This window comes from Pleurodeles waltl, chromosome 4_1, assembly GCF_031143425.1.
Source record: "Pleurodeles waltl isolate 20211129_DDA chromosome 4_1, aPleWal1.hap1.20221129, whole genome shotgun sequence".
NCBI lineage: Eukaryota > Metazoa > Chordata > Amphibia > Caudata > Salamandridae > Pleurodeles > Pleurodeles waltl.
Window position 1 is genome coordinate 585,440,656 of NC_090442.1, and position 26,243 is coordinate 585,466,898.

At 42.6% G+C, this 26,243-nt stretch overlaps 1 protein-coding gene across 2 annotated transcripts in view; it reads left to right on the forward strand.

Moving 5' to 3' along the window:
• The window catches only part of MRPL42 (mitochondrial ribosomal protein L42), a 159,810-nt gene that overhangs the window by 15,060 nt on the left and 118,507 nt on the right, over nt 1-26,243 (forward strand). Inside the window, exon 2 of one of the 2 annotated variants that reach the window (XM_069228967.1) lies at nt 20,479-20,560. The exons of the other annotated variant lie outside the window; for it this stretch is intronic. Coding sequence (XP_069085068.1) covers nt 20,479-20,560 — 82 coding nt within the window. The remainder of the gene's footprint in view (nt 1-20,478; nt 20,561-26,243) is intronic. 2 annotated transcript variants of the gene reach the window in all.

Below are 26,243 nucleotides of genomic sequence, written 5' to 3' on the forward strand. Positions count from 1 at the left end.
ACTGGAGGAAGGCCAGAATTGGAAAGACTTACCGGAGTTTTGATCTCCCCTGTTGGCGTAGCCCCTGTGACGGTAGCCTCTTGATCGACGGGGATAGAATCTTGGTTTGTATCCCGTGTAGGTCTCAAGCTGGGATTGCTGATTGTAGGAGTCTCTGTTGGCGTATTGGCCTCTGATGGAGCGGCCGGCAAAGCGACTCCTGCCTTTGCCGGCCCTGGCAAAAATCCGAGATGAAAAGATCTTTTTCATAGAAAGTTGGGCCTTGTCCAGGGAGGCAAAGGTAGATACATATTTCCCAAGTTCTTTGATAAAAGAATCCCCAAAAAGTTGGCAATTAGCCGACGGACCATCATCTTTGGAGGCTAAAGAAGCCAGCTTAGGATCAATTTTCAATAGGAGACTTTTCCTCCTTTCAATAGATAGTTGAGTATTGGCGTTGCCCAACATGCAAATAGCGCGTTGCGCCCAGTTCGAAAGAACTTCAGGGTCTATAGGACTGTTATCCATTTTGGCTTCCTCCGCCAAATCAAAAATTCTGGTGAGAGGGCCCACCAAATCCAGGAGCTTGTCCTGACAACCTGACCAAGCTCTGTCGACACCCTTCTTGGGATCTTTGCCGAATTTGGTAAAAAACATAAGCATATTGGGATCAATAATCGGGGTAGAAGTAATGTTGTCTGGTAAAGATGGACGAGGACATTCAGACTTAAGCTTATTGCGGGTAGCCTTGTCGAGGGGGTGGCGTAAAAAGAATGAAACATAGTCAGCCACATGATCAGACGGGTACCATTCCTTTGAATTTGGATTAACCATGAGGGAAGGGTCAAATAAAGGTTTGCCAGCATGGTCCACCAAAATATGAGACACCGGGTGAACGTCACCACCGTCATTAGGAGAAATTTTACGCCTTTTCTCCAAAGGCCCATAAGAAAAAGGATCCGAAGACCCGTCCATATCGTCAGTATGACTAGGAGAGTCATCATCGTCATCGTCAGTGTCTCTCAACTGCGTAATATGAACTGGAGAAAGGGAGGGACCCGATTTTAACACCTCTTGGGTGGAAGGACCAGCAGAAACGCCTTTTGAAGGCACCGGAAGGGTAGCCGCACGTTTCTTGCCTTTGTTAGAAGGCAGTTTAGAAGTGGACATTATTCTAGAAAAAGAGGCCTCTAAATTTTTGGTTATATCAGACATGGAGACAGCAACTGCTTGCTGAACTGAATCTTTGATAAAAGATTTTAAATTTTCTTGAAAAAACTTGGGAATCTTCTTCTTCAGCCATATTGCTGACAACAGGGAAAATTAAATAAATTTCTGATAAAATTAAATATATTAAAGGCTTAGAAAACAAATTATATATGTATTTGGTTAAATAGGGGTTAATTTTGAGGCAAAAGGAGAGGGAGTGGCTGGGGGGGGGCGGAGCGAAGATTAGGGGCGGTTCCTGAGAGGACAGTCTCTGGGAGGAAACGAGTGGAAGCCCGGGAGCTGCAGAGTTGAAAAAGCGGAGACCGGCTGAGGGGAAGAAAAACGAGCGAAAATACGCTCGAAATACCGCTGTTGAGTTGTTCTGGTGACGCGACGTCAGGTCTGTCAGAATGGTGTTAGGAATGAGAGGAATGCAAAGAATGTACAGACTGTGCGCGTCTCCAACGGCAGAAAGACCGTTGAAAGATGCGCTGCTTGAGCGCTGCTCAAAAGACTCGTCGTTTGTAAAAACAAAGCGCACGTACAAAGGCATACATACAATAAGCTCTAAATAGAAACATAATGCATTTATCACAAGATAATAAGCGGAGAAAAAATATGTGGACTTATCTTGACTGCGAGCAGCAAGATAAGAGGACTTGTTGCTCGCACTTAAGATATTAATACTGGTGTTCGATATCCTATTGGCTGTTTATCTATGATGTCATTGTTGTAGTTTATTTTCACTGGGTGTTGTAGTTTTTTACTTGGCTGCTATTAGAAATTAAAGCAAGAAAAGACTGCATAATATGAGCCTCCGGTCTTGTAATAAAATCTGATTCTAAACCTGTTCAAAATTGAGCTTAGTAGCTCTGTTGAATGTATCCATTGATGATTATCAGTAGCTAGTAGGGAGATACTTCAGAATGTCAAGTCAAATGTTTACACACTTAAATTGAGTTTTTCTGTTTGGGTTTTCTTGTCAGGCTGGCCAAAGTCAGCGTTTCCTTTCTACGGGACGTTTAGGAACATGATATGGGGTTAATGTTTTGCCACACGCTCCACATTAGTAAAAAAAGCAGCAGTGTCTTGCATCACATTAGACTAAACAGTAGCGGTGTCCTCATTTGATGATTGAGATTCCTGGAATTTTATAACGAATCCTAGGGATGTTTTGCTGTTTGGAACCTTATCATCCATTTTAATAAATAAAAATGTTCTTGGAAAAAAGAAAGAAACTGTGAAAAGAAAAGTGTCTTTAGGACTCATTACCTGTTTTTTTTCACGTGCCAGAGTGCAGTATATGTGTTAGGAGATTGAGAGGCTCCGAGCAAAGTGAGGGTTATGTTTTCCTCAGTTTGGAGGAACTACATATTATTGGATGAGTAATACAGAGAATTATAACAAACAATTTTATAGGCAGTGTGAAATACACTTCTTAAAAGCAGCCACTATGAAAAAACTAAGCTGGTTTGTGGATATAAAATTGCAAGAGGACATTTTTAGTGTTGGGCATCTTATCATAAGTTACTGTAATATGGTCACCAATTTCTATATTCAGTTAGAGGACATTGTGGTTTTTATGGTATTGATTTGAACAACACACTAGTGCTGGTAGGTTAATTCTGTAGGGTGCCTTGTTCTACATGCATTTTTTTTGTAGCTTCCCTTTTGAGGTTTGTATTCTTTTGCCTAAACATTTCGTGTCTGGGTGGCTTCATACCCCCCACCCCTAAAATATAGTGCAGATGGGTTAGAACGTGTAGACTGATCCACAGGAATAGACCCCTTTTTTCGAACTTTTAGCTCACAGCTTTTACTCCTTTTTGCCCTGGCCGTCTGTAGTGAAGAGGCCACGGAAATGTACAAGAGTAGGTCCAGTCTTTATATAAACCTGGAACTATGCAGTTCAAGTACAACACAGCCCTCTGCTTTAATTCATCTCGTCCAACATTCCAGTTCCCCCTTTTATATGTAGACTCCTACATTCTAAACATTACATCATATGACAATGAAATGAAACTTAAACACATTACCCCCTTTTTTGCCACACAAAAGAACTCGCCTTGGTAAAGGTCCTGTATCTATCACGTTTGCCCAGGAAGAAAGGGATGTGCAGTGTTGATGTGTCTCTACCAAAACGCCACTTTTTGTAGACAGACAAATTTTTATGATTCCACTACCATGATTCCCAACATCACAAAAGCCAATATCCAATTGCTGATAATCCTCTTTTTTTTTTCTCCCCATCCTCCTTTCCTCTCTCCTGTCCTATTAACCAGGGAATACCCCAAACAGTTATGCCTTTTCTCCATATGATATATGTTTATGGACAAGGGGATATGCCAACCAGGATCCGTAGTCTCGCTGTCACTGATGACTGACTGGCTAGGCGACTACCTCGTCTGGGTGGAGATAGGCAAACTGTACCAGGGATTATAACAGCATAACAGTGGTTGTTTGTTTAACTTTTCTCCAAGCCTGTGTGAAGTCTACAGAGCCCCACCTGCCTCTCCTCTCTCAGGAATCAACATTTGCGCATCTCCCAGTTTATTTTATTTTACTGCTTTTGGGTACCTGGTTAATTTGTGTGTGGATAAAGCCTGACCAACGTGGCTCTTACAGCTGAAGTATAGCCTCTCCATTTGTTGCATGTCTGCTTTGATCACCTTCTTCTATCAGATGCATCCTGTGGAATATCTGCCAGCATGTCTTTTGAGATGTCATGTGACACTGGTGAAGCTGTTTTTAGACTACTCAAGGCAGGTTCTCTGCAGCCGCTATGACAGTGCAGCTGCTACTAGCATTACCCTATTCATACCTGTAACCCCCACCTGTCTTGAAATTGTTACATGTAACGTTCCTACCTGTTTACTTTCTTCATCCCTAGTTGCTCAATGTTTCTATTCCACCACAGCCTTATTCACTGCATCCTTATTATTTGATAATGGGGGTGCCCACCAAATTATTTTCCTGTTTGTCTGCTCTTGGCAAACTGCCCATGTATAAGCGCAGCATCTTCTATGTGGCAGGCCGTTGTATCATCTTCCATCATCGCCAGTGAGAAGCTCCTTTCTCCATTTGTTTCTCTTTTGACTGTGCCTAGCTTACTGTAGAACTGCTGTTAATACAACCAGTATGTCTTGTGATGCTTGCATAGCTGTTATTAGGCTTCAGAGTGTGCACAGAGTCCTGGGTACCCCAGAGGTTTAACGGAGTCTAAAGTAAATAATACTAATGCTCTCTTTTGTGGTAGTGTGGTCAAGCAGTTAGGCTTATCAAAGGGTAGTGCAAAGCATGTATTGTACACACACAAACATACATTTTGTTACTTTATTTCTAGTACCACAAGATTCAGTTTACAGGTAAGTACATTTGCGAGTAATTAGCAAGCATATGTATCAACACCACTTTGTTTCAGTTTGGCAAGTTATGTTGTTTTCAAATAAATAACAATAATTTGTTTAAAAAGTTGTCACAGTGCAATTTTCAAACACAGTTCAAGGGGGGAAGAAAAGTTAGTACAGTTTTGAGGTAGGAGGGGTTCCACAACGGTATGCGTACAGCACCTCGAGACCTTAACAGGTGAGTAGTGTGCTATATAAGTGCGAAGTTTACTTTTACGTTTAGGTAAGTTCAAGACTTACAGTTCCAGTCTCCAGGCGGGGATTAGGATATCCACAGTTTGGGGTTCAAGTTGACCCTAATCACCCACCACCAGCAACACAGGGGGCAGGTGGGTGCAGCAGTCAAAGTTGTTGCAGGTTTTGAAATGGGTTCCTATTGGGGGTTTAGGAGAGTATCAGAGGTGGGGGCACAGGTCAGCACCAAACACACACAGCGGCTCGGAGCGGCCGGGTGCAAACTCAGCGTCGGGCTTCAGATGCTTTTCAATAGAAGGACCCCGGGGGGTTACAAAGATGCTTCAAGCTATGTCCAGGGGATCATTTCCGGAAAACCACAGGCTGGAAAAGGAGGAGGGCCGTCTGCTGAACGTGGCTGGACCAGTGGTTGGATTCTCCCAAGGCCAGGGGGCTGCAGGTGCAGGGAGTACCTTTAGGCATCTGCAATCTTTGTCCGGTTCTGTGGTGGTCAAGGGGGTCCTCCAACTTTAGGCTGCAGGCGTCGTCGTGTTGGCCTGGAGGGGTCAACTCAGGGTGGACACTAGGTAGGAATTGCCTGGGGACCTCCTGTGGACAGGTAGGCCACCTGGACACAGGCCGTGGGCTTCGGGTGCCGAGTCGGCAGGACATGCGGATCTGGGGCTGTTCTGGAGTCCTTTGCTGGAGTTTCTTGCAGGACAGGGCCTCTGTCCATGGAAGATCTTGGTCGTCTGGGATGCAGTCAATCCTCTTGGGCTTTTAAGAGGTTGCTTGTCCTGCAGGATGTGTGCTTTTTGTAGCAAGGTCTTCAGAAGCTGGAGACAAGCCTGTAGGGCTGGGGCCAAATCAGTTAATGTCTTCAGTCTTCTATGCTTTGGTTCAGCTTAGCAGTCCTTCTTCTTTCTTCTTAAGGTCTCATTTCTCACAGGACTTGTCGCCAAAAGGGGGGGTGGGCATCTTTACTAGTTGGAGCACTGTAACATGAGGCCTGAGCCTTTGAGGCTCACCGCTAGGTGTTAAAGTTCTTGCAGGAGGGAGGTGTGAAGCACTTCCACCCAGGGCAGGCTTTGTTTTTGGCCACAGAGAGCACAAAGGCTCTCACCCTATGTGGTCAGGAACTCGTCTAGACGAGGCAGGCGGGCACAGACTGGTCAGTCCTCCACTAGAAGTTTGGATAAATCACAGTGGACATCTCTAAGATGCCCTCTGGGTACATTTGTCAATAAATCCAACACGGGCATCAGTGTGGGTTTATTGTGCTGAGAAGTTTGATACCAAACCTCCCAGTCTTCAGTGGAGGCATTGTGGAGTTCGTAATGACAAACTCCCAGCCCTTGTACTTTATATGGCCACACTGCACTTACAATGTCTATGAATGGACTTAGACACTGTAGGGGCATATTGCTTGTGCAGCTATGCCCTCACCTGTGGTATAGTGCACCCTGCCTTAGGGCTGTAAGGCCTGCTAGAGGGGTGACTTACCTATGCCACTGGCAGTTGTTTGTGGGCATGGCACCCTGAGAGGGGTGCCATGTCGACTTTGTCTTTTTCTCCCCGCAACACACACATGCTTCAGCGGCAGTGTGCATGTGCTTGGTGAGGAGTCCCCTAGGGTGGCATAATACATGTTGCAGCCCTTGGGGACCTTCCCTCGCCACAGAGCCCTTGGATCTCATGGGTACCTTTTACAACTGACTTAGCTGTGTGCCAGGGGTGTGCCAATTAGTGACACAATGGTACCGCTTTGAGAAATAACACTGGTGCTGAAGCCTGATTAGCAGGATCCCAGCACACTCTGTCAAGTCAGCATCAATATCTGACAAAAAGTGGGAGGGTAACCATTCTAAAAGGGGCATTTTCCTACAGTGTACATCAATTTAATGGTTTGTGTTATTAGATTTTGAAAATGTTTCAGATGGGCTTTAATGTTGAGTGATATCAGGGCAGTGAACCTCACAGGCAGAAAACGTGTTAGTTTTGTCAATCACAGTAAACTTGTGAGCTCTGTCACTCACACATGATGTTTTTATCGGATGTGACTGACTACTGAAGGGTTGGAATGTTTTTATTTTCATCATCTTAAGTTCATGAATTTGCAAAGCTTGCAAGTTTGGTGCTGTGGAAGAAACACAGAAAAGGGAGAGCCAGTGTGTGACCAAGTGCTAGGCCACAAACCTAGAGACATGGTTGTCCATACAAATGGTAAAATGCACAAAAAAGTATAAAACATGTTTAGCTAATGGGGAAACTCGTGAATGCTCAAAAATGTGAGCCCATAAGGCTGGTAACTTGTAATCTGAAACGTGCAATTTTTCCCAAGCTTTTCTGTTTCATGGTATTTGCGAGTTTCACAAAGGAATAAAAAGCAAATGAATGCATACAGCACCACTATAAGCAAGGTTAAAAGACCGAGTAATGATGGGTGGGGGAAAAGGGATGGAGCTGTCATTAGGAAACAGTCAAAGAAAGCACATGCAGTACAAGCTGGTAAATAAATAAAAATTGCGAGCCTGGAACAGTTTAAAAAGATATGTGAGTTTTAAAACGAAAAGAAAACTAATTAAATCATCAGGATCTGATTGGCTACAAGACCTCTTGGGATACTTATGAGTTTGGGCACAATGCCATGCATGGCAGAAGCTAAAGGCAGCCCCGGCCATAGGACATACTCTGTGTCAAACCCCTGCCACACACACAAGCCAAAGGTATTTTGTCCGGAATTGGAATGTTAGAAACTATATAAGCCGTAGAGATAGTACTAATAGTCCTATTAGTTTGTTAGAGTTTATAAAAGTAACCTATAAGTGACCAGATGTCCTACAAGTCTTAGATCTGTCCAAGTAAATGGAAGGGGGTTGTTTAATATCCAAAAGATGCAGAGACTTCTCTTCTTCAAATACTGGGAAAGAAGATAAAGTAGGTAAGAAAATGTCCCACTCTCAGTGTAACCTAGATGAAACCCTAGGTATAAAAGCAGGATTGTATTTTTTTTTTTATGGTCCTATCTTCCCGAATACAAAGGAAAGGTTTCCATAAAATATCTTGCAACTCCCCCAAACCATCTAGCAGACCTCGCAGCAGCAAGGAAAGAGACCTTCCTACTTAAGAATTTTAGATCTGCCTAAGTTAAGAATACTGGTAGGTGTTCCCTTTGAGCTCTTACTACTAAGGGACATTCTTAAACAGGAACTGATGTTCTGTTCGCTTGTACAGCATCTTAGTAATCTCATTATAAGCTCATCGTCTTTACCAGAACCTCCCAGTGGTTCTCTGAAGGCTTTTATACCAGATCATTAAGATCTTAAAGTGGATAATGACAAATTCTTATTGAGCCCATACATCAGGAATTGGAGCACTGAAGAGATAATACAAAAAATATGAGAAAGGGAAAGAGAGCCACACCAACATTGAAACACTCCCCAGTGTTTAGAGTAAGATCTTAATGTGGCTGGTCGTCTGAATCGTTTTGCACCTGAGCTAAATGCCCAGTACCCCTGTCTTCTCAATCCTCCAAACTGAAAGGAACTTCACAGTGAGGACCTACCACCATCTCTTTCACCCAAGGAAACCAGGAGGAAAGAGTCCAGACCGGGAGTACAATTGTAACCTCTGTTGCTTTCCCACCCCCATGCCGCTCCCTCCCCCCAACCCCCCTTCTAAGATGGCTGCTGTGTTTATAGTTAGGCCTTTTTGTTTAGAGTTATGTTATCAGTGTCACCGCGCTAAGGCGTCAACTCATGCAACAAAGACCAACAAACTGTAGGTGCTCACATTAGAAATTACCGTCCCAAGCATGCAGCGTTATCTATTGTTTTGGAACAACCCATGTCAGGGGTCCAAGTAGATCTGTATAAATACATCACACTTTAGACCGATAATCAGAGGGATTCCGACCAGATACCATCGTTATTGATGCTACACGTCCCCTTGAAGCTGACCCGGACTTAGTGTTCTGCCGAAGTCTGAGGTCGAGACCTCATTCAAGGTAACCAGGGTTGGGGGATTCTTCCAGGGACATGGCATTGGCAGATTAGGTTTAACATACCCAGCTCTCCTCTTGGTAGAAGGTTAGGCCTATTATGATAGGGTACACGAACATATGGTACACTTTGTCTTTCGATGCTAACACAAGATGGTGGGGGTCTTCATAATCATGACCCTCGTCTTTACAATTCTATCTCTTGTACTGTTCATTATCCTAATCATTGCAGCCAATACGATTTACCGCATATTGAAACATTACTGCATCTTCGTTATCGCCTGTGTTTGGTTGAGACATAATATATCTGTGAGAAAGGGGTAATCTCCGTTTAACCACGACACTCCCTGAGATGTAATTCTTCTGAGTCCATGCGTAAAGGCTGCCACAAATCACCTTTAACTGTTTGGGTTGTTCGTGAGGTACTGCTAGTGAGCCGGAAGGGTTGTGACTACAGTTGTGACTTGTTGTAGAATAGGCAGAGTCACCTACAAACATAAGTACGGTCGTCCTTGAACCAGCCGTCTTGGCCAGCGCAAGAGTCTAAACTACAACAGAGTTGATAAGGCCATGGTAGATATATGGTGTCCACCCCCAGAGATCGTGATGTAGGAAAGTATGAGAATAAGGTGGAGAGTTGAGTGTCTTCTTGGGAGGAAAACGGGTTTATGTATGTATCCCAAAACCTTAGACGTAGTAGGGAGAACACCTTTGTAGAGAAGCATAGATGTTGAGAAGAGGGGGATATTCTATTTAGCTGATCTGTCCTTATTTGAGTTGCCTTCAGAAAAGGTAGATTACTTTCAACCCTACTGCCTGTTAAGCCAGTTCTCATTCTAACTTGTCTGTTTGCATAAGATATAACTACTGTTTAAAACTGGATAAAACGTAGAACATGTAACATAAGTATCATTGAGAGCTAAATTATTACTAAGTCTGAAATTCTACCTGGTTGTCGGAGCCTTTGGCCCTTGAGTGGATGTGTTCGGAAAATATTGTCAAATGCCTTTTCCTATATAAACCGCAAGAATAATTGTATTGGGTAGCTGCAGTGACCTCAAGAGCCAATGCATTAGTGTCTGCATTTTTCGTTATACCCTGTAGGTGGCAATAACACATTTTTGGTCGTTGAATACATACACCGAATTTTTGACTGACCGTTAATAATTATATTAAAATACAGTGGTCATACCTCCTGTTAGTTTATACATTTTGTTTTGTTTACAATTCATATTTTTTCATAGAAATACCACAGCTTCAAAATAAGATGCACTGTTTCTAACAATATTGTAGTAATAGCATTTAGCTCCTTCCTATGGGACAAATTCATTCAGCAGAACCCATACATGCAATAAGGTGGGAGCACTTAGGAGGGAGATATGGAGAAAAAAATCGAGGTAATTTAATTTCCCCACTTGCACTGGAGTGGAGGATATTATTGGAGGAACAAAGTTAAAATACCGTACTTTTTAGCTGTACAAAAATCCTTGGTCTCCTTCCTAAATTGGGGGTTTGGGCTTGTAGGAAATTTTAGGTCTGGCAAGACAGCTTTAGGTATTATTGTAATGAGCAACAGCCACTATGTAGGAGTGAATGCTATCTCACACCTCAGAGGCTAGGCCGGCTCAAGCGAAATAAATGACGGTCTTGTTCCGGCACAGATTTTGTAGCGATGGTCTATTATCAGCATGCTTGCTTGTACCTCCGCATGAATTGCTTGGCCTACTGCCACTCTTTACAGTTATCAGAGTTTATTTGATCATGGGCTTTGGATTCGTTTTTTTCAGCCCATGTAGGTCAGTATTCGATTTTCACAAGTTTAATTCTCCATAGATAAGGAGGGACTATTTTGTCAGACTTTTCGGGGAACGCTTGGATCAGCTATTGCAATTTCGTTCATATTTACAGTTGTGTCCCTAGAAGGCTGCAATTAGCAGGACTTGTCCTCACTATCCAACTGAACTTTTCTGCCTTTTGGCAACAACTCACTAGCGTCAGCTTTCCAGAGAGGCAGTGTTCCCCTCTCCACCCTAAAGCATCAGTACATTTGCTGCCAGTATAAACTACACCAGTACCTCAGCTGCCAAGCACAAGTGACAGAACACAGATGTTTACTTTAAATAGGTGAACAGTGCACGGGCAAAATACTATTACATGCCTCAGCTCGTTATGCTTTCTTAACTTGCTATTTTTATTATAGCAGCCTCAAATTGCACACAACTACACTTCCCAGCAAACAGTGGGTCACAAACTACAGGTTGAAGGGGGACGTGAAACCACCAATCAGTCATGAGCTAGGTCTCTGTATAGCAGTAACCAGGGCATAATTGGGTTGTGGTCCACACATCTGTGCTGCTTGTTTGCTTTGTATCTATATATCTAGATCAGTGGTTCTTAACCTTTGGTCCTGGGACCTAGGTGGGGTGGTGGGGGGTCCAGAGCCAGCCCACGGGGTCCACGACTGCTTAGAAAATTAAATAATATTAACAGATTAACAGATTCTTGGGTATTAGGCCTTGCTGGCTGTAATTTCCTCACTCTGGATGAGTCTGGCCTGGTTTTCCCTGCTCTTGGCAGTGCGGGCCTGGTTTTCCCTGCTCTTGGCAGTGCGGGCCTGGTTTTCCCTGCTCTTGGCGGCGCGGGCCTGGTTTTCCCTGCTCTTGGCGGCGCGGGCCTGGTTTTCCCTGCTCTTGGCGGCGCGGGCCTGGTTTTCCCTGCTCTTGGCGGCGCGGGCCTGGTTTTCCCTGCTCTTGGCGGCGCGGGCCTGGTTTTCCCTGCTCTTGGCGGCGCGGGCCTGGTTTTCCCTGCTCTTGGCGGCGCAGGCCTGGTTTTCCCTGCTCTTGGCGGCGCAGGCCTGGTTCTCCATTTTGAACGCCCCAGGCCTGGTTGATATTGCTCCTCAAGATGCCATAGTTGTTTCTGTGTTGCTACCATTTTATCCTCACCTCCTCTATGATCCCCACACAAGTCACAATTTGATCCTAGAATGGCTTCAAACCTTTTTGGTATTCTTGGTCACTGACTTGCCTTTTACCTTCATCTGGTAACCTCATAAAATATTCCTGGGTGCTGGGTACCATCAAGACTTAACAAAAAAAGAGTTTGGTAAGCTTGTGGGTGTTTGGTGTGTGGAAAGGAATCGGTCCCATTTTAGAAAACGTCCTTTCAGTTCTGAATTTCCTTTACACTTTGGGATCTCTAGGTACGTCTTTCAGGGCTATTAATGGGTACAGATCAACTATTTCGCTGGCCTTAAAGTTTTCAAGGACTAACTCAGATTGGTCTCCTTTCGTCTATATATTGCCCATGAATAGCAGATATTCCACCCTGTAAACTCTGTTAACATTCAAAATGAAATGTTAAACTAACTTTGCAGTTGATCTGAACATGGCCTGACTACAATTCCCTATCATTGCAAAACTAAATTTACTAATCTACTAAATTTACTTTTGAAAGAGTTGCAAATGGCAGGGCTCCAAGAATTTCTTCTTCCTCAGAGTTGTTCTTTCTGTTACCAGACGCATGATGAATGTTTTCACTAGTGATAAATATCCTTATTTTCACTCTAATCCAAAATTGAGTGTATTGGCCTTTCGTATTATGAATTAAAGACTGCTCACTTGAGTAATCCTCTCCTCATTTGTTATCTTTTAACAATGCTCATGTACCTTTTCCTACTTTATCCAGATGGGCTAAGGCTATGTCTTTATCTGAACAAGCTACACAAACCTTTCGGGCTTGTTCCACAAGAGGAGATAAGACCAACATTGCCTTTTTTTGGGTGAAACAAGGTTAGATGATAATATTAGATCTCCTGGCTTGGTCCAGAGAATCAGATTTCAGGGCATTTTATTCCAAACCGGTGCTTCAAGCCTATTTGGTATGGGAGAAAGGGCATAATAAGAGCCTCCCATCTTGTAGCAAAATGCAGCTTTTCTGAGCTACAATAGTGATCGACAATCTTGATTTAAAAAGATCGAGGTGAATATTATCCTTCCGCTATCTATATGTTGTCAGATATTTCCCTCCTATTACATTTTCAGTATCACAAATGTCCTTGATTCTTTCTCTCAGCGTCGGTTGATGCAACTCCTGGCTCTTCAGAAGGCTTCATCTTTACAGGACACATGGCGCTCAAACATTTAGTCTTCTGGATATTCCTAAAGATTGATATGGGAATTAGAATGAATTAAAGCTATTGTTTCTGCCGGGTTTCCTCTGATGGTTATTCAGGGGTGTGGAATTTATTAAAATATCTACTTGTCCAGGGGACAGGTTGCTTCTCAAATCTACTTGTCCTGTACAAAGATCTACTTGTCCCTTTGGTGCCATGTAGTGTGGCGACAAATTATGGCAGCAATTAATAGCCTCTCTGATTATGCCAGGGCTACTACCATAGTAGGGCTTGAATACTTGGAGTTTCAATCCCTACTGTAGCAATTTCCTTATTTTGCCACCTTTCTGCAGATCTGCATACTGGGGCTGGAGGAAGCAGTAAGCAATAGTTCCAGGGCTGGAATACCTTTGAGTCTGCAAACCTACTAACCTGCATGTTTTAAAGATTTTTACCAGCTTCTCTCTAATATTTTCCCATAATAAGAAAGGTTGGACATTTACTCCTGACAATGGCAGAAATATAACTTCTTCCAGGGTTGGGAATACCTTTGAGTCTGCAAACCAACTAACCTGCATGTTTTAAAGATTTTTACCAGCTTCTCTCTAATATTTTCCCATAATAAGAAAGGTTGGACATTTACTCCTGACAATGGCAGAATTAGAACTTCTTCCAGGGTTGGGAAGAAAGTGGCTGGAGGGAAAATGAACTTGCAAATGCTCAATAGATTTTCACATGAGCACATCTACACATCGTGTTTACCCATGCTAAAATACAGTTCACAAATATTTTATAGGGGTACGACATATACCATGGGTGCACTTTTGTGACTTTCTTTAAGAATTTGGGACCACAAGTAGGTAGGTTCAGATTTGTGACCTGCAAATTGCGAGTCGCAAATCCGAATGTAGGATGGTGTCCTTGACACCATCTGTGATTCGCAAGGGCTTCGCAAATGCCCACATCATGAATAATGATGAGGTGGGTCGCAAATTTCCGACCCCCTCACGAATGGTGGCCTGCTGGAGACAGCAGACCACCATGTCTGTGACTGCTTTTCAATAAAGCAGTTTTTTGGGGTTTTTTTTGTAATGCAGCCAGTTTTCCTTAAAGGAAAACGAGATGCATAACAAAAACGAAAAATGAAACGTTTTCGTTTCATTTTTTCAGAGCAGGCAGTGGTCACTGTCTGTCTGTCACTGTCCTGCGGACCACTGCCTGCTCTGAAAAAATGTTTACAGTGACATTCACAATGGGGAAGGGGTCCCATGGGGATCCCTTCCCTTTTGCGAAAGTGTTAGCACCCATTTGAAATGGGTGCAAACTGCGATTGGTATGCGCCCGCGTTCGCAGTCACAAAACAATCCTACATTGCACTGCGAGTTGCAATTAGGAAGGGAACACCCCTTACTAATTGCGAGTCGCAAACCCGTTTTGTGATTCGGTAACCAGGTTACTGAATCGCAAAACTGGGTTTGTGCATCGCAATGTGCTTTTTGCACGTCGCAAACAGCAAAAGTCGCTCTTTGCGACATGCAAAAAGCTACCTACATGTGGGTCTTGGTCCCTAATTAGGTCTGGTGTTAACAAAGACATTTTGTTTTAATTAAACTTCTATTTATCTCTCTTTCGGCTGGCTTTACTGTGAGTGATCGCATTCTGCTCTTCCACAAGGAGCATATTGCCACACAAAGTAGTTTTGTTCAGTGTCAGGAACTACAGTGGCAATCAGTGACGTAACGAAACTGGAGGGTGCCCCTTTGCAAAGAACATTGAGGAGCCTCCTCTCCAGACTCACTCAGGGCAGGTGCTGTGCTGACGGGGCCCCCTGGAGGGCGGCTGCGGGGCCTTTGTTATGCCGCTGGTGGCAACGTGTGCTTTAAGAGTTCAAAAACCTTTTGGGGAGGTTTTGCCAATGTTTGTTACAATGTTGAGGGCCTGGTAGCTCCCACAACAATAAAGTGTTACAAAAGCCATGTCAAAACAAGACACGCATTGATGAAACTAAAAGACTTATAAAAGTATGTCAGATCAGTTGGCTTTGTCAGTGTTTGTTTATTTTCATGCTTCCCATAATCGTGTTGAAAATGGTTACACTGATTTTCCATTAGAAATATTTTTGGGAAATACTAGCATGCATCAACACATTTTATTAAATGACACTTCATTTGCATATAATCAGAGAGCATTCTGGGAGCATTATACTTAGCCTAAACTTTTCAAACATGTGTGTACACGTTTTTTTTTTTTTGTACTGGAACCAACGTCAGTAGTGAAGTGTGACCTTAAAACATTTATTTACAGCACGCACCCTAATAATGAAGGCTTTCAAATAATGAACCATAAATACAAGTTCGAACAGCATTATCTTTTGGAAACACATTACCTCAACTGCAGAGAGTTCAACTCTCTGTAAACAGGCAGCCAAAGGGTTTGTGCTGCAGGGGGTTGGGCCTACTTGTCCCAAGGACAAAGTAAACATAAAAACTTGTTGCCCTTGACCCCAAACAAGATGTCCCGGGCGTCGGGCGATAGGAATTCCACATCCCTTGTTATTTTACATTTCATTTGTGAAGTTTAATTTACCTTCACATCAAGGAAAGAGCCTATTTTTTTTTTGATGACTACTGTATTTAGATAAAGCTTGACTGATTGGTGGTTTTGCTTCCCCTCCACCTGTAGTTTGTGACTCAGGGTTTTCTGGGAAGTGTAGTATTTTGAGATTCGTGACTTCTATAATAAAAGTAGCAAGTAAAAGCATATAATATTCACATCAATGTTTTAATAAAAATCAAGATAAGACATTTTTTCTTCAACTTTTCTTCACTGTACAAAGTACAGTTCTTTCTGAATCCCCCACATCAGCAGTAGCATGTGCAGTTCTTTACCTTCCCCATGCTGCTGCTGCAGTTCTTTACAGTTCGGTTTTCATGCAGACACTTCTCCTTCATCTGAGCTTCCCATAGAGATCAAGAAAAGTTTTATTCACACAGATGGGCTGCAAAGTCAAGTAATATGCCTACCCACAGGTGCCACATTCCAACTTGCGTGCCCGCTTTCAGCATTACACTCTATGATCTATAGAATAATCTTCTTTTTCAGTCATTAACAGTATATTTTCTGCACCAGTAGGCTCACACTTTGATATCCAAATGTTTCTTCAACAGCCCCTCGTCCTCTGAGGAGAAAGAAGATTATTTGAGGTGGTCCGATGCTGAATGATATATTTTTTTCCTTCAATTATACAGTGGGCTGCTGATGATCGCTATTAACCCTGCTGATGCTTTTAGTATGGGGAGCCACTGGCACTCTTACCAGACCCATTGGTGCATTAGTGGTGTGGAGCCACAGACGTATCACTAGTCCACTAAAAGATGTACAAGGCTCAGTGCTCTATGCAGTATGTGAGACCCCTGATGTTAGTAATAAAACCCATCGATGCAAGCACAGTATGGTGCCACTAATGCTTGTTACCAGGTTCATTGAGCCACATGCCTCAAGGCCCATAGAGATCCAAGTATTAGCAGAGCAGTATCTTTTAATTTTGCCACATATAAATTCCCCAAAGCTAATAATCTGCTATTCAACATATCTTCAACCTTACAGAAAGTTTGTATTTTTATAGGATTTAACATAAAGTATGTGGCTTCACATAAAATTTCATGTGGCTATAAAACACAAACAAGGAAAGTAAAATGTAACTTCTTCCAAGCCTACAGCCTCATTTTAGTTCATATATACATCATGCATACTAAACTGTACTTACTATAGCCACCAAGCATCTTCTTAATTGACAGTCACCACCTTAAAGGCTCTCACCTATGTTTGCACTGACATAGGCATATCAGCCGTCTGTTTAGTTGTTCCAAATGAAAAATAAGTCGCAGCTCCAGGCAACACATCTATGTATCTCACTTTCTGACCCAGTTCATTTTGTGCGCAGCAATCAACCATCTGTCCTTTCTGTCTCATTAGGTCGAGCCTGTGACAGAGGATGCTCTTCACGCTCTCTCACCTGTGAGACGGTATTGTTACATAAAAGGGCTTGTAGGCCACCCATTGCTTACCATTTGATGACTTTAGTGTTGCTCTTCTTTGCTACCTCCAAATTGACCAGTGCAGGGCAAGCACCGCTTCCGTTCCTTTGTGTGGAGCATGGAGCAAGTACAGATCAATTTAGCTGAATTAGTGCCCATCTGTTACTCACTCTTTAATTGGGGTACTATTTTTTCTTTCCCCTCCCACTTATCTCTTCTCTGGATTACTGCCCCATATGGTGCTCCCGCCCTCCTTCCTCACACCTCTCATGTGCTTTTCCCCTCTCCTGTTGTTGCTTCTGCCTGTCCCCTCCCATGCATCTCCCTCGTGTTGGTGCCCCCGGGCCCCTTTAATTTTTTTTTTAACATACTGTACAGCAGCATGGGCTGCTGTGCAACATGGCTAAAAAAAAAAAAAAGCAATATGATGCGGTCTGCGCTGGCCGCGCCATAGCACTTTTATTTCTTCACTTCAAGCCAGGCTGCACAGCAGCTTGTGCTGCTGTGCATCATGCCTGAAAAGAAAACATTGCCCAAGCCAATAAACCTCGGAGAAGTCAAGACCTGTTGGCTTTACCAATGCTCATATTTGGTACGCCATGTTACCACAGTTATCCTCTACAAATAGAGGAACCATCTTGCTACTTTTGCCAGCATTCACTAAAAGCGGTACGTTAATAAACATTCATTCCTGTTTCCTGTCGTATTATGCATAATAATCCACCTACTGTATTTTCCTCATTTTTGGAGCACATGCCAGACCCACAATGCTACCATAGTTCGAACACCCCTACCACCTTGTTAGTTTGCCAATGTTTATATTTATTAACAAACCTATTTCTTGTTTTCCACCATCCTAACCTCATTATTACATTGGCAATCCAGAACATTTGTTTTTATTTTAACTAGCACTTATTTAAACTCTAGTGAGCGATATGAAAACACAGTGTATTTGTAAAACCACAAACTTCCCTCTTATTAGAAGCACTAACATTAACTAAAGAATATAGAAAAAATACTCCTTTAAAAACAGTAAAATGGGAGTACTCTTTGTGGGTGCTGGCTGAGTGAGCTTTTCTTACCCACTTCTTCTCATCTCTCCTCAGATTCTTCCCTCAGTGAATTGGGATCATCTGTGGGCACATGCAGGTTTGCAGAAACTGCAGCACTTGCATTCACTTTGTCAGCCTCAGACAAGCCAGTGTTACCATATCTGGTATGTCGTACAACAACTCCAATTGGAGCTTCCTTTGTATAGAGAATCTTACTGGGAGGTTTTACCAGTGGAAATAAGCTCAACCACTGGTAAATTGGTAACATGAACGGAATGTTGAATTATAATTACGATGTTTTAGTGTCAAACGAACATTCTTGTACCAATGTCCAGGAGCAAAATACTGCCCTTCAACCACAGGTGTGAATTGGGGCAGCAGTCTTTCCTCAAATTTCCTTACAGATTTTCTTTTTGTTTAGTTGGTATCAGTTGGTATCAGTTGCAGTTCGCGCTAATTAGAAGGGTCGGGCGGCCACCTGGGGGAGGCGGGGGAGAAGAATTGAATTAAATAAAAAATAATTTTAAGAAAAACACTTACCTTACAACTGCGCGCCGCTCCGTTCCTCCGTCACTGCTTAGAGCAGCGTTAGGATTGGCTGGGAGCCCCCAGCCAGTGCGCTCCCAGGCAGACTGGGAGCCTGTGAAGGCTCTTTCCAGCCCAGTGCGCATGTGTGTTTGGCAGGCCTGAGACGGCCGGCCAAACACACATGCACTCTGAGGGGGAGTGCTGAGCACTCCCTCCCCCCCACACTCATCACCCCGTGGCCCCGCCCCTTTCCCAAAAAAACAATCATAAACTCAGTTTATGATTGTTTTTTGGGAAAAGGTTTGCAGCGGCTGCTGCTGGCGGGGAGCAGCACTCCTCCGCCCTTATGGAGGAGCCGGCCCTGGTTGGTATATCTCTAAAGAATCCAGCTGTAATACGATCACAGCTAGTGTATGATTTGCCTATGCAAGTAAAAATCTTGGTATCTTATTGAAGTGGAATAAAGAGAATCTAGCTTCATTCTTTCAATAGTGATCATTTTTTTTTTTTTTTTTTTTAGTTGAGACATGAGTGACTACTTCCATAATATAAGCTTATTATAATGTGGTATACTTTGGTGTATCAATATTTTCTGGATACTGTTCTTCTATGGTGCCTCCACTGAGGCTCGATCACCCCTATCTAAATTAACTTTCTGTCATAGAGCCTAGGAGACACCCCAGAGAGTAGACGATGATACAGTCATGCTGCCACAGAGCCCTTCACAAGAGAGGAAGAGGGCCGCATCCTACAGCATGGAGAGAGAGAGACTCACAGACTGTGTCTAATGACTGGAGGAAGCACTCCACTGATTTCCTAGCTAACTAATACACAGTTGTTGATGACCATAAACCAGAGTTGTGAGTGATGGAGGTTGAAAGAAAACAATGAAAGGTATTGATCCGTACATTGAAATACCTGTGTGTTTCTTAGATTAGGATTTCAGATCCTGAATTCATAGTCGAAATGAACTAATCGGTTCTTTATAACAATAATCAGTTGCAGACATAGTTTGAGATAAAAATGCTTTTGCATTTTATACTGGGTTAACAGATGGTCTAAGTCAGTCAACTGCAAGTAAATAGGCACATATAGCATGTTAACCATCATACTAACAGCTACAGTTGCGTCCACATTCGTGCTTTCATAACAGACTGGTTAGAGGTTACTGAAATGGCAGGGAGAGTGGAATTTTAGCACCCAAAGAAGAAAGAAAAAAGCAATTCTTAACTAAATATACCATTATCAAAAGTAACTGAGTGTTGGATCAGGCCAGAGTTATTAAAATACAGCAAATGAAACTACCAAATAATTGTCTACCTAGAAATTGCAGTCCAATATTTTTTTTTAACACAAACTTCATTGCATTTTTGTTAGTCATACTTGATAGGATGTAATAGTACATAAGCGGTAAGACAGTGTAACAAGGTACATTAGAAGTGAATGCCATTCATTTTACATGATACATTCATATTTTGATGTATTCATTATCAATAAACCGTTTCGTGGATCAGATAAACTACTTGTAGAAATTGCAGACCAAAGAAGAATATATAAAGTGGTATGCTAACATTGTGGGTGATTGATCAAAGCCCTCAAGTATCTTTTGGCTGCCTCCACTAGCACACAAGCATCAAGATTGTCTCTTCCAATTACTATTAAAAGGCAAGCCAGGTACATAAAGTTTGCTCACGTCCCTAAGTCAGTGGAGTATTTCCTCAACTCATGCACCTTTTTCAAACTTAATAATAAAAGCACCATGTGTGTATGATGTTAGGCGTGTTTCTTTCTTGTTGAAAGTTTTTAAGTGTTGTGTTGTTTGGAGTGGGAATTCATATGGCTCAACGAAACCTGCGGACACCGAATCGAATAAATTAAAGTTTATATTGAACTATTTATATATTTTCAAAACATTCCTTTAGTCTCATCCAAAATGTTGATAGGCTCACAAAACTTTTTTTTTTCTTCTCTCCACAAGGTGGAAAGGTTCCTCTGGGCTAGTCTCAGGCAGTCCCCTCTTCCTCGCCACCCGCTTAGTTACCTCAGAAGAATTAAACCAAGTAAGTAAGAGTAAGGAAAAATAAGTAAAAACACAATAACTAACTAATAACTGAATGTTCCCCTAGCTGTTCTGCTTTCCTTCTATAGGAATATAGGGCCAGATGTAGTAAACAAATAGCGAGTCGCAAACGGCAAAAATTGCCATTTGCGACTCGCTATTCGCGTTTCCCAATGCAGAAATGCATATTGCGAGTCGGTACCGACTCGCAATATGCATTTCAGAATTGCAAATAGGAAGGGGTGTTCCCTTCCTATTTGCGATTCGGAGTGGAATGCAATTCCATTTGCGACCGCATATGCGGTCGCAAATGGAGTCGCAGTTACCATCCACTTGAAGTGGATGGTAACCCACTCGCAAATTGGAAGGGGTCACCATGGGACCCCTTCCACTTTGTGAATGGACCCACAAATATTTTTTCAGGGCAGGGAGTGGTCCAAGGGACCACTCCCTGCCCTGAAAAAATACTGAAACTAAAGGTTTCGTTTTTTTTTTTAAGTGCAGCTCGTTTTCCTTTAAGGAAAACGGGCTACACTTAAAAAAAAAACAAAAAACTGAAAAGCAGTCACGAACATGGAGGTCTCCATGTTTGCGAGTGCCTAGACTCGCTATGGGGCCGCAATTAGCGACCCACCTCATGAATATTAATGAGGTGGGTCATTGCGACCCCATAGCGAGTCGCAGTCGGTGTCTGAGACACCGTACTGCATTCCAATTTGCGAGTTGCAAATTGCGAGTCGCAGGGACTCGCAATTTGCAAGTCGCAATTTTTTTTTTGCTACATCTGGCCCATAGTTTTATGATTTTAGCATGTTCGTTCATCCTTTCTGTAGTCTCTCTCTCTCTCTCTCTCTCTCTCTCTCTCTCTCTCTCTCTCTCTCTCTCTCTCTCTCTTTCTCTCTCTTTCTGCCAACTGTTCTTAGATGTTGCACTTCAGTCTTGTTCGATTCTTCAAATCTCTGAGCTTACGTTCATTCCCCTCTTACCTACAGTATCCATACATTACTAAAAATATGTTACCAATAACGCAGTACAGGTCCTTGTTCAGTTCAGATATCTTTTGCCTATTGAATTAGTGTGCTACTCTACTGCTATGATGATCTCGGTCATCGTCCGATTGCGCATGATTGCTATTCTGTTTGCTGTTTGTCTCCTCTTGTTTAGAGTCTTTCTGGCTTATGTTTTATAATTTCCTCTTTTTCTTAAGTTCTACTCTGGGGACATAAGCTCACAGCATGACAAATAACTTACTTGACTCCAATAATATGCTTGTGCAAGGAAATGTAGAGTGCCCAAAATAATGAAATCCTCCTTAACTTCTGCTTTTGGGCCTTTTGCGAAAGCTGATATAGGCAGTGTTAAATTCGTTATGAAGAACTTTTAGCTATACCAAATTTTTGGAAGCAGATCAGGTCCAATCGTCAGATCTGAGAAGGACTTTTAGACTCCGTACAATGTATATTAGCGTATGCGGTCTGCAGAGGAACAATCCACATTGATGACCGCACCTCTGAATGGTGATAACAGCATCAACGCTAAAGGCAGCAGCAAGAAAAAGGAAATTGTCTATGGAAAGAAAAATTATAGCTGCAAAGGAAGGAGCTACAGAACGTCTATAAAGAGCTGACAACATTGAAAATCAAAGTGTCCGTTGACCAATCATCGAGTTAGTAATTGATGAAAATGTATGTTGACTCAAGTGCAACCCAGTTATTTTTTGGAGTCTTTTAGGAAACCAGTGGGGTTGAGTTTGAGGGAACAAAATCTCTGTTGGTCCTCAATCTTGAAACATGAATACTGGAAAAGTGTAAAAAAAAAAAAAAAAAAAAAAAAAAAACGGATATTCTGAAATGCAGCTGCATGTGGTGGAAGTTCAGTAGGGAGTCTAGTAACTGTCCTTTTAATTTAAACAGCTGAACTCTCGTGTGTCCACTTCCTCCTTCTGAGCCCCATCCTACCTCAAGCCCCTAACAAGCAGATGATACAATTTATAATCCGCCTTCATTCACCTTTCTGGGCGACAGCTGCATTTTGCAGGTAAACGTACAGTGACATCTGTTTCTGTTCTGTTGAAACAAAGTGTATCCATAACGGGTTTTTAAGAGACCTGTCTAACTACTTCAAGCAAACTTGGCAATCCTTAGTCAAGAGAGTAAGTCTGAGAGGACACTGACTCGTTTTGAAAGAAGGAAATCTCAGAAACTTCATCCTTGGAATTGTGGCAAGACCAAGATTATCTGAATGTCCACAATGCTTTAGATACAGTCCCATAGCAAAGTGAGGCAGGTAGAAAACATACAGGAGCCGAATAAACACTGGTAGACCAGGTGGAAACCACTCCTTATCAAGTGAAATAATACGTTTGAGGTCATCTACGCTGGTGTTTGTGTTCAGGCTTTGAAACTGGATAAACACAAATGTTCAGCTTTAGAGGAAACCTGCAAAGCATTTATAAACTCGCCCTTAGAAAATACAAGGAAGAAAAAGCCTGGAGATGTGGTCTAGATCATGACTGTTCCCATACATGAATTTGGTCTAGAAGCGCGGAGGCTAGTAGTTTGCAGGCTCAAGAAAAGGTAAGTACTGCCCCCGAATATTCCAGTATGCAAGGGGTGTAAAGTGGTCTAGTTACATGTACAGAAAAAAGCTTCTAATATACAACGTAGTGGATTGGGAAGAGAAGTGTTTTGCTTTCATTTGCATCAGGTATAGATAGTGTATTTACACTTCAATACAAATTTCCAAAGAAAGGCTTCATATAGAAGGCAGACCTTCAATATTAGTAGTAGCTTTTCAGTTATATGGCCCAAAATAATCTCCAATTTATTTTCTTCCCTTTAAATTTGATTAGTTGTTACTAAAAGCTCTAGCAGTGGCTGCACACAACATACTAAAACACCTTTCTGTCTGAAACACCAATGTTCAATTTCAACTGCACTTTGAAAAATGTCTCTGGGAACACGAGGCATTATGAAGAAATTGATTTGAATTCAATGGCACCCAGTCTCCATTGCTTCTTTCAGTATGCATGAACTAATTTGAAATGCCCTTATTAGTTATTTTCACTTCTACATTAGCATAGCTAATAGTAAAGAATGTACACCTAATCACATTTACAGCAAAAAACGTTGGATAATTGAAATATTTTGTAATCAGAAATAATACTCCTTACAGATTTCCGAATGCACAAAAGGTCCCTACAAGAGAAATTCTAAAAACCGCTAGCTGTTAATATTTTGTGCTTTCCATCAGCATTACCAATGAGAGATTTAGGTCTGTTATGTTATGTGTAATTTGTGTATAGCAATTTTACATTAGATGTAAACACTAATACAGGTATTCTCTGTTAAAGAAAATCAGACTTCTTGGTGCCATGGCCACCATATATGCTTGAGCAAAATAAATTTGTGAAAAAAATGACCCTTTTTGTATGGTTATTCACATTTATTGCTGATTTGTATGGTGTTTTGTTAATACTCTGAACACTGGGGTACTGATGTCTTGTGCCCTGTGTGTGCGCTGTCCCCCCTAAAACATGTAAAAACTGGCTCATCCCCGATTGGCATTTTTAACTCTCCCATAAAGCCATAGGATATAGTGTAGAAACTACACCCGCTGCATGGAATGTTGAGTCACCTGTGGATTGCAGCACTTACTGTGCAATCTACTATTGTAATGATGGAAACATAGCTTCAGGCCTACCAGTGTAGCCTGACAGCTTCATCATGAACTGCCAAAATAACCTTTTTGACATGGGAAAGACCTTAATTTTAATTATAAATAAATATATCACCCCTCTGTAGGCCTTGTAGTCTACAAGGGAGGGTGCATGGGTTTTATAAATTGGAATGCATTCATATGCCTCTGCAGTGACAAGCTCCCTAAAAGCTATTTTTACTGTGGAAGGGCCTGGCTGTCTTATTAAACAAACTAGAGTACAGAGTATAATTTCTGTATCTCTGGTTTCGGACCAGCTGGACAAATAATTCAGCCACTCTTTTTAATATTTGTTAGTTTATTCAGAAGTGAAGTTGGGAAATAATAAGTATTTAGGTAAGGTAAATTGTAGAAAGCTACCCTTTACCTGCCTGAGGCTCCTGTAGGCCAGTTTACATTAGTGCTCTAGCAGCCCAACATCCTGTGCTTAATGAGGGGTTAAAATTGCTCCCAGAGCAGGGACAATGGCCTGAGAGCGGGAGGTGTTTTCTTCCCCTACATGGAAGTTCCGTTTGGGTGGGCCCAACAACTTAACTGCAAAGGGACCTGCCGTGTCACAAGCCAATGTCGGGTGACCCCTGAAAAGGCCCAACCTCTGTCCTCATAGTCAGTTGCAAAAGTGGGTAGGTTTGTCCCTGGGAAATTTTACCCCCATCAGTTAGAGAGGAGCCACTCCACGGACTAGTCGGTGCCAGCCAAAATGTAGCACCATCCTAGGAGCACTTTCTCAACCTGGAGAAGAACAAAAGGGGTGCACCTGTTGTTTGAGACCTGTGAGGAGACCTGAAGTGCTGGACCTGCTCCTACTTGTATCAAGGACAAAGGTCTCCTAAGGTCAGAAGGCTGACATCCTGTGGCTGCAGAGACGCAATAAGCTTCAAGAGGCCTAGTTCCTAAAGTGCCCAGTTGGCCAGTAGCGAATGGACCTGGATTGGACCCTGCTGTTGGCCTCTGCTTGACACCTTGAGAGTCTTCAAGTGCCTCATCTGAGGTGCTAATGGCAATAGAAATGTACTCTTGTGGTTATCTGGGCACCAAAACAAAGTTTGGAAACTTTTGAAAACTTTTCTTCCAGAGCTTTAACTGGACTTGCTGTAAAGCGTACTCAACCAGAACTTCTATGGTGTCTGATTGGATTATTCGCTTTTTCCTACTCAAATATCCCCGCACCTCCTAGGAAAAAAAAAAAGACAACTAAGTGCCATTCTGTGTTGTGACCTATAAAAGTTTCTCAATTAAATCTCCAAATCGCAAGGGGGCACAACCTGCTTTGGGTATCCGTACTTCAGTTTCACAGTGGTGGCTTCAATTTCAGCAGGAATCCACATTAGAAGGATTTTTAATCTCAAAGTGTCAAAGTCAGACCGATTATGGACATCCCCCGCCACACCCACCTCTCCGCCCACCTGAGAGACCTGGGGCCAGATGTACAAAAGGGTTTTCCCCATACTATGTCCATGGGAAAATGTGTTTGTACATATGGCCCCTAGTTCCTAAAGTGCTCCCTGTCAACAAATGCATCACTTTCAAGCTCTTGACACATACTTACAAGGCACTTCACAACATCGGACCTGCCTACCTCAACCATTGCCTTTCCTTCTACACACCCTCCAGGCAACTCAGCTCTGCTCAACTGGCCCTCCCACCTATCCCCAGTATCAAGTAGAACACGGACGGAAGAAGATCCTTCTCCTACCTCGCATGCCTGGGACACAATGCCGCCCCACCTCAGGCAGTCCCCCTCGCTGGCTCAGTTGAGGAAGGGCCTCTAGACCTCGCTCTTCGGCTGACCTGGGTCCCCCTGCTAGCACCTTGAGACCCTCTGGGTGATAAGCTATGCTTTATAAATGCAGATTGATTGGTTTATTAAAAGTCCCATTCTGTGTTGAGACATTTCAACATTTTCGTCAAGAAAGTGACAAAGTCCTTTTTGAAGTGGGGCTTAGAAACATTTTAAAACCGTTTGG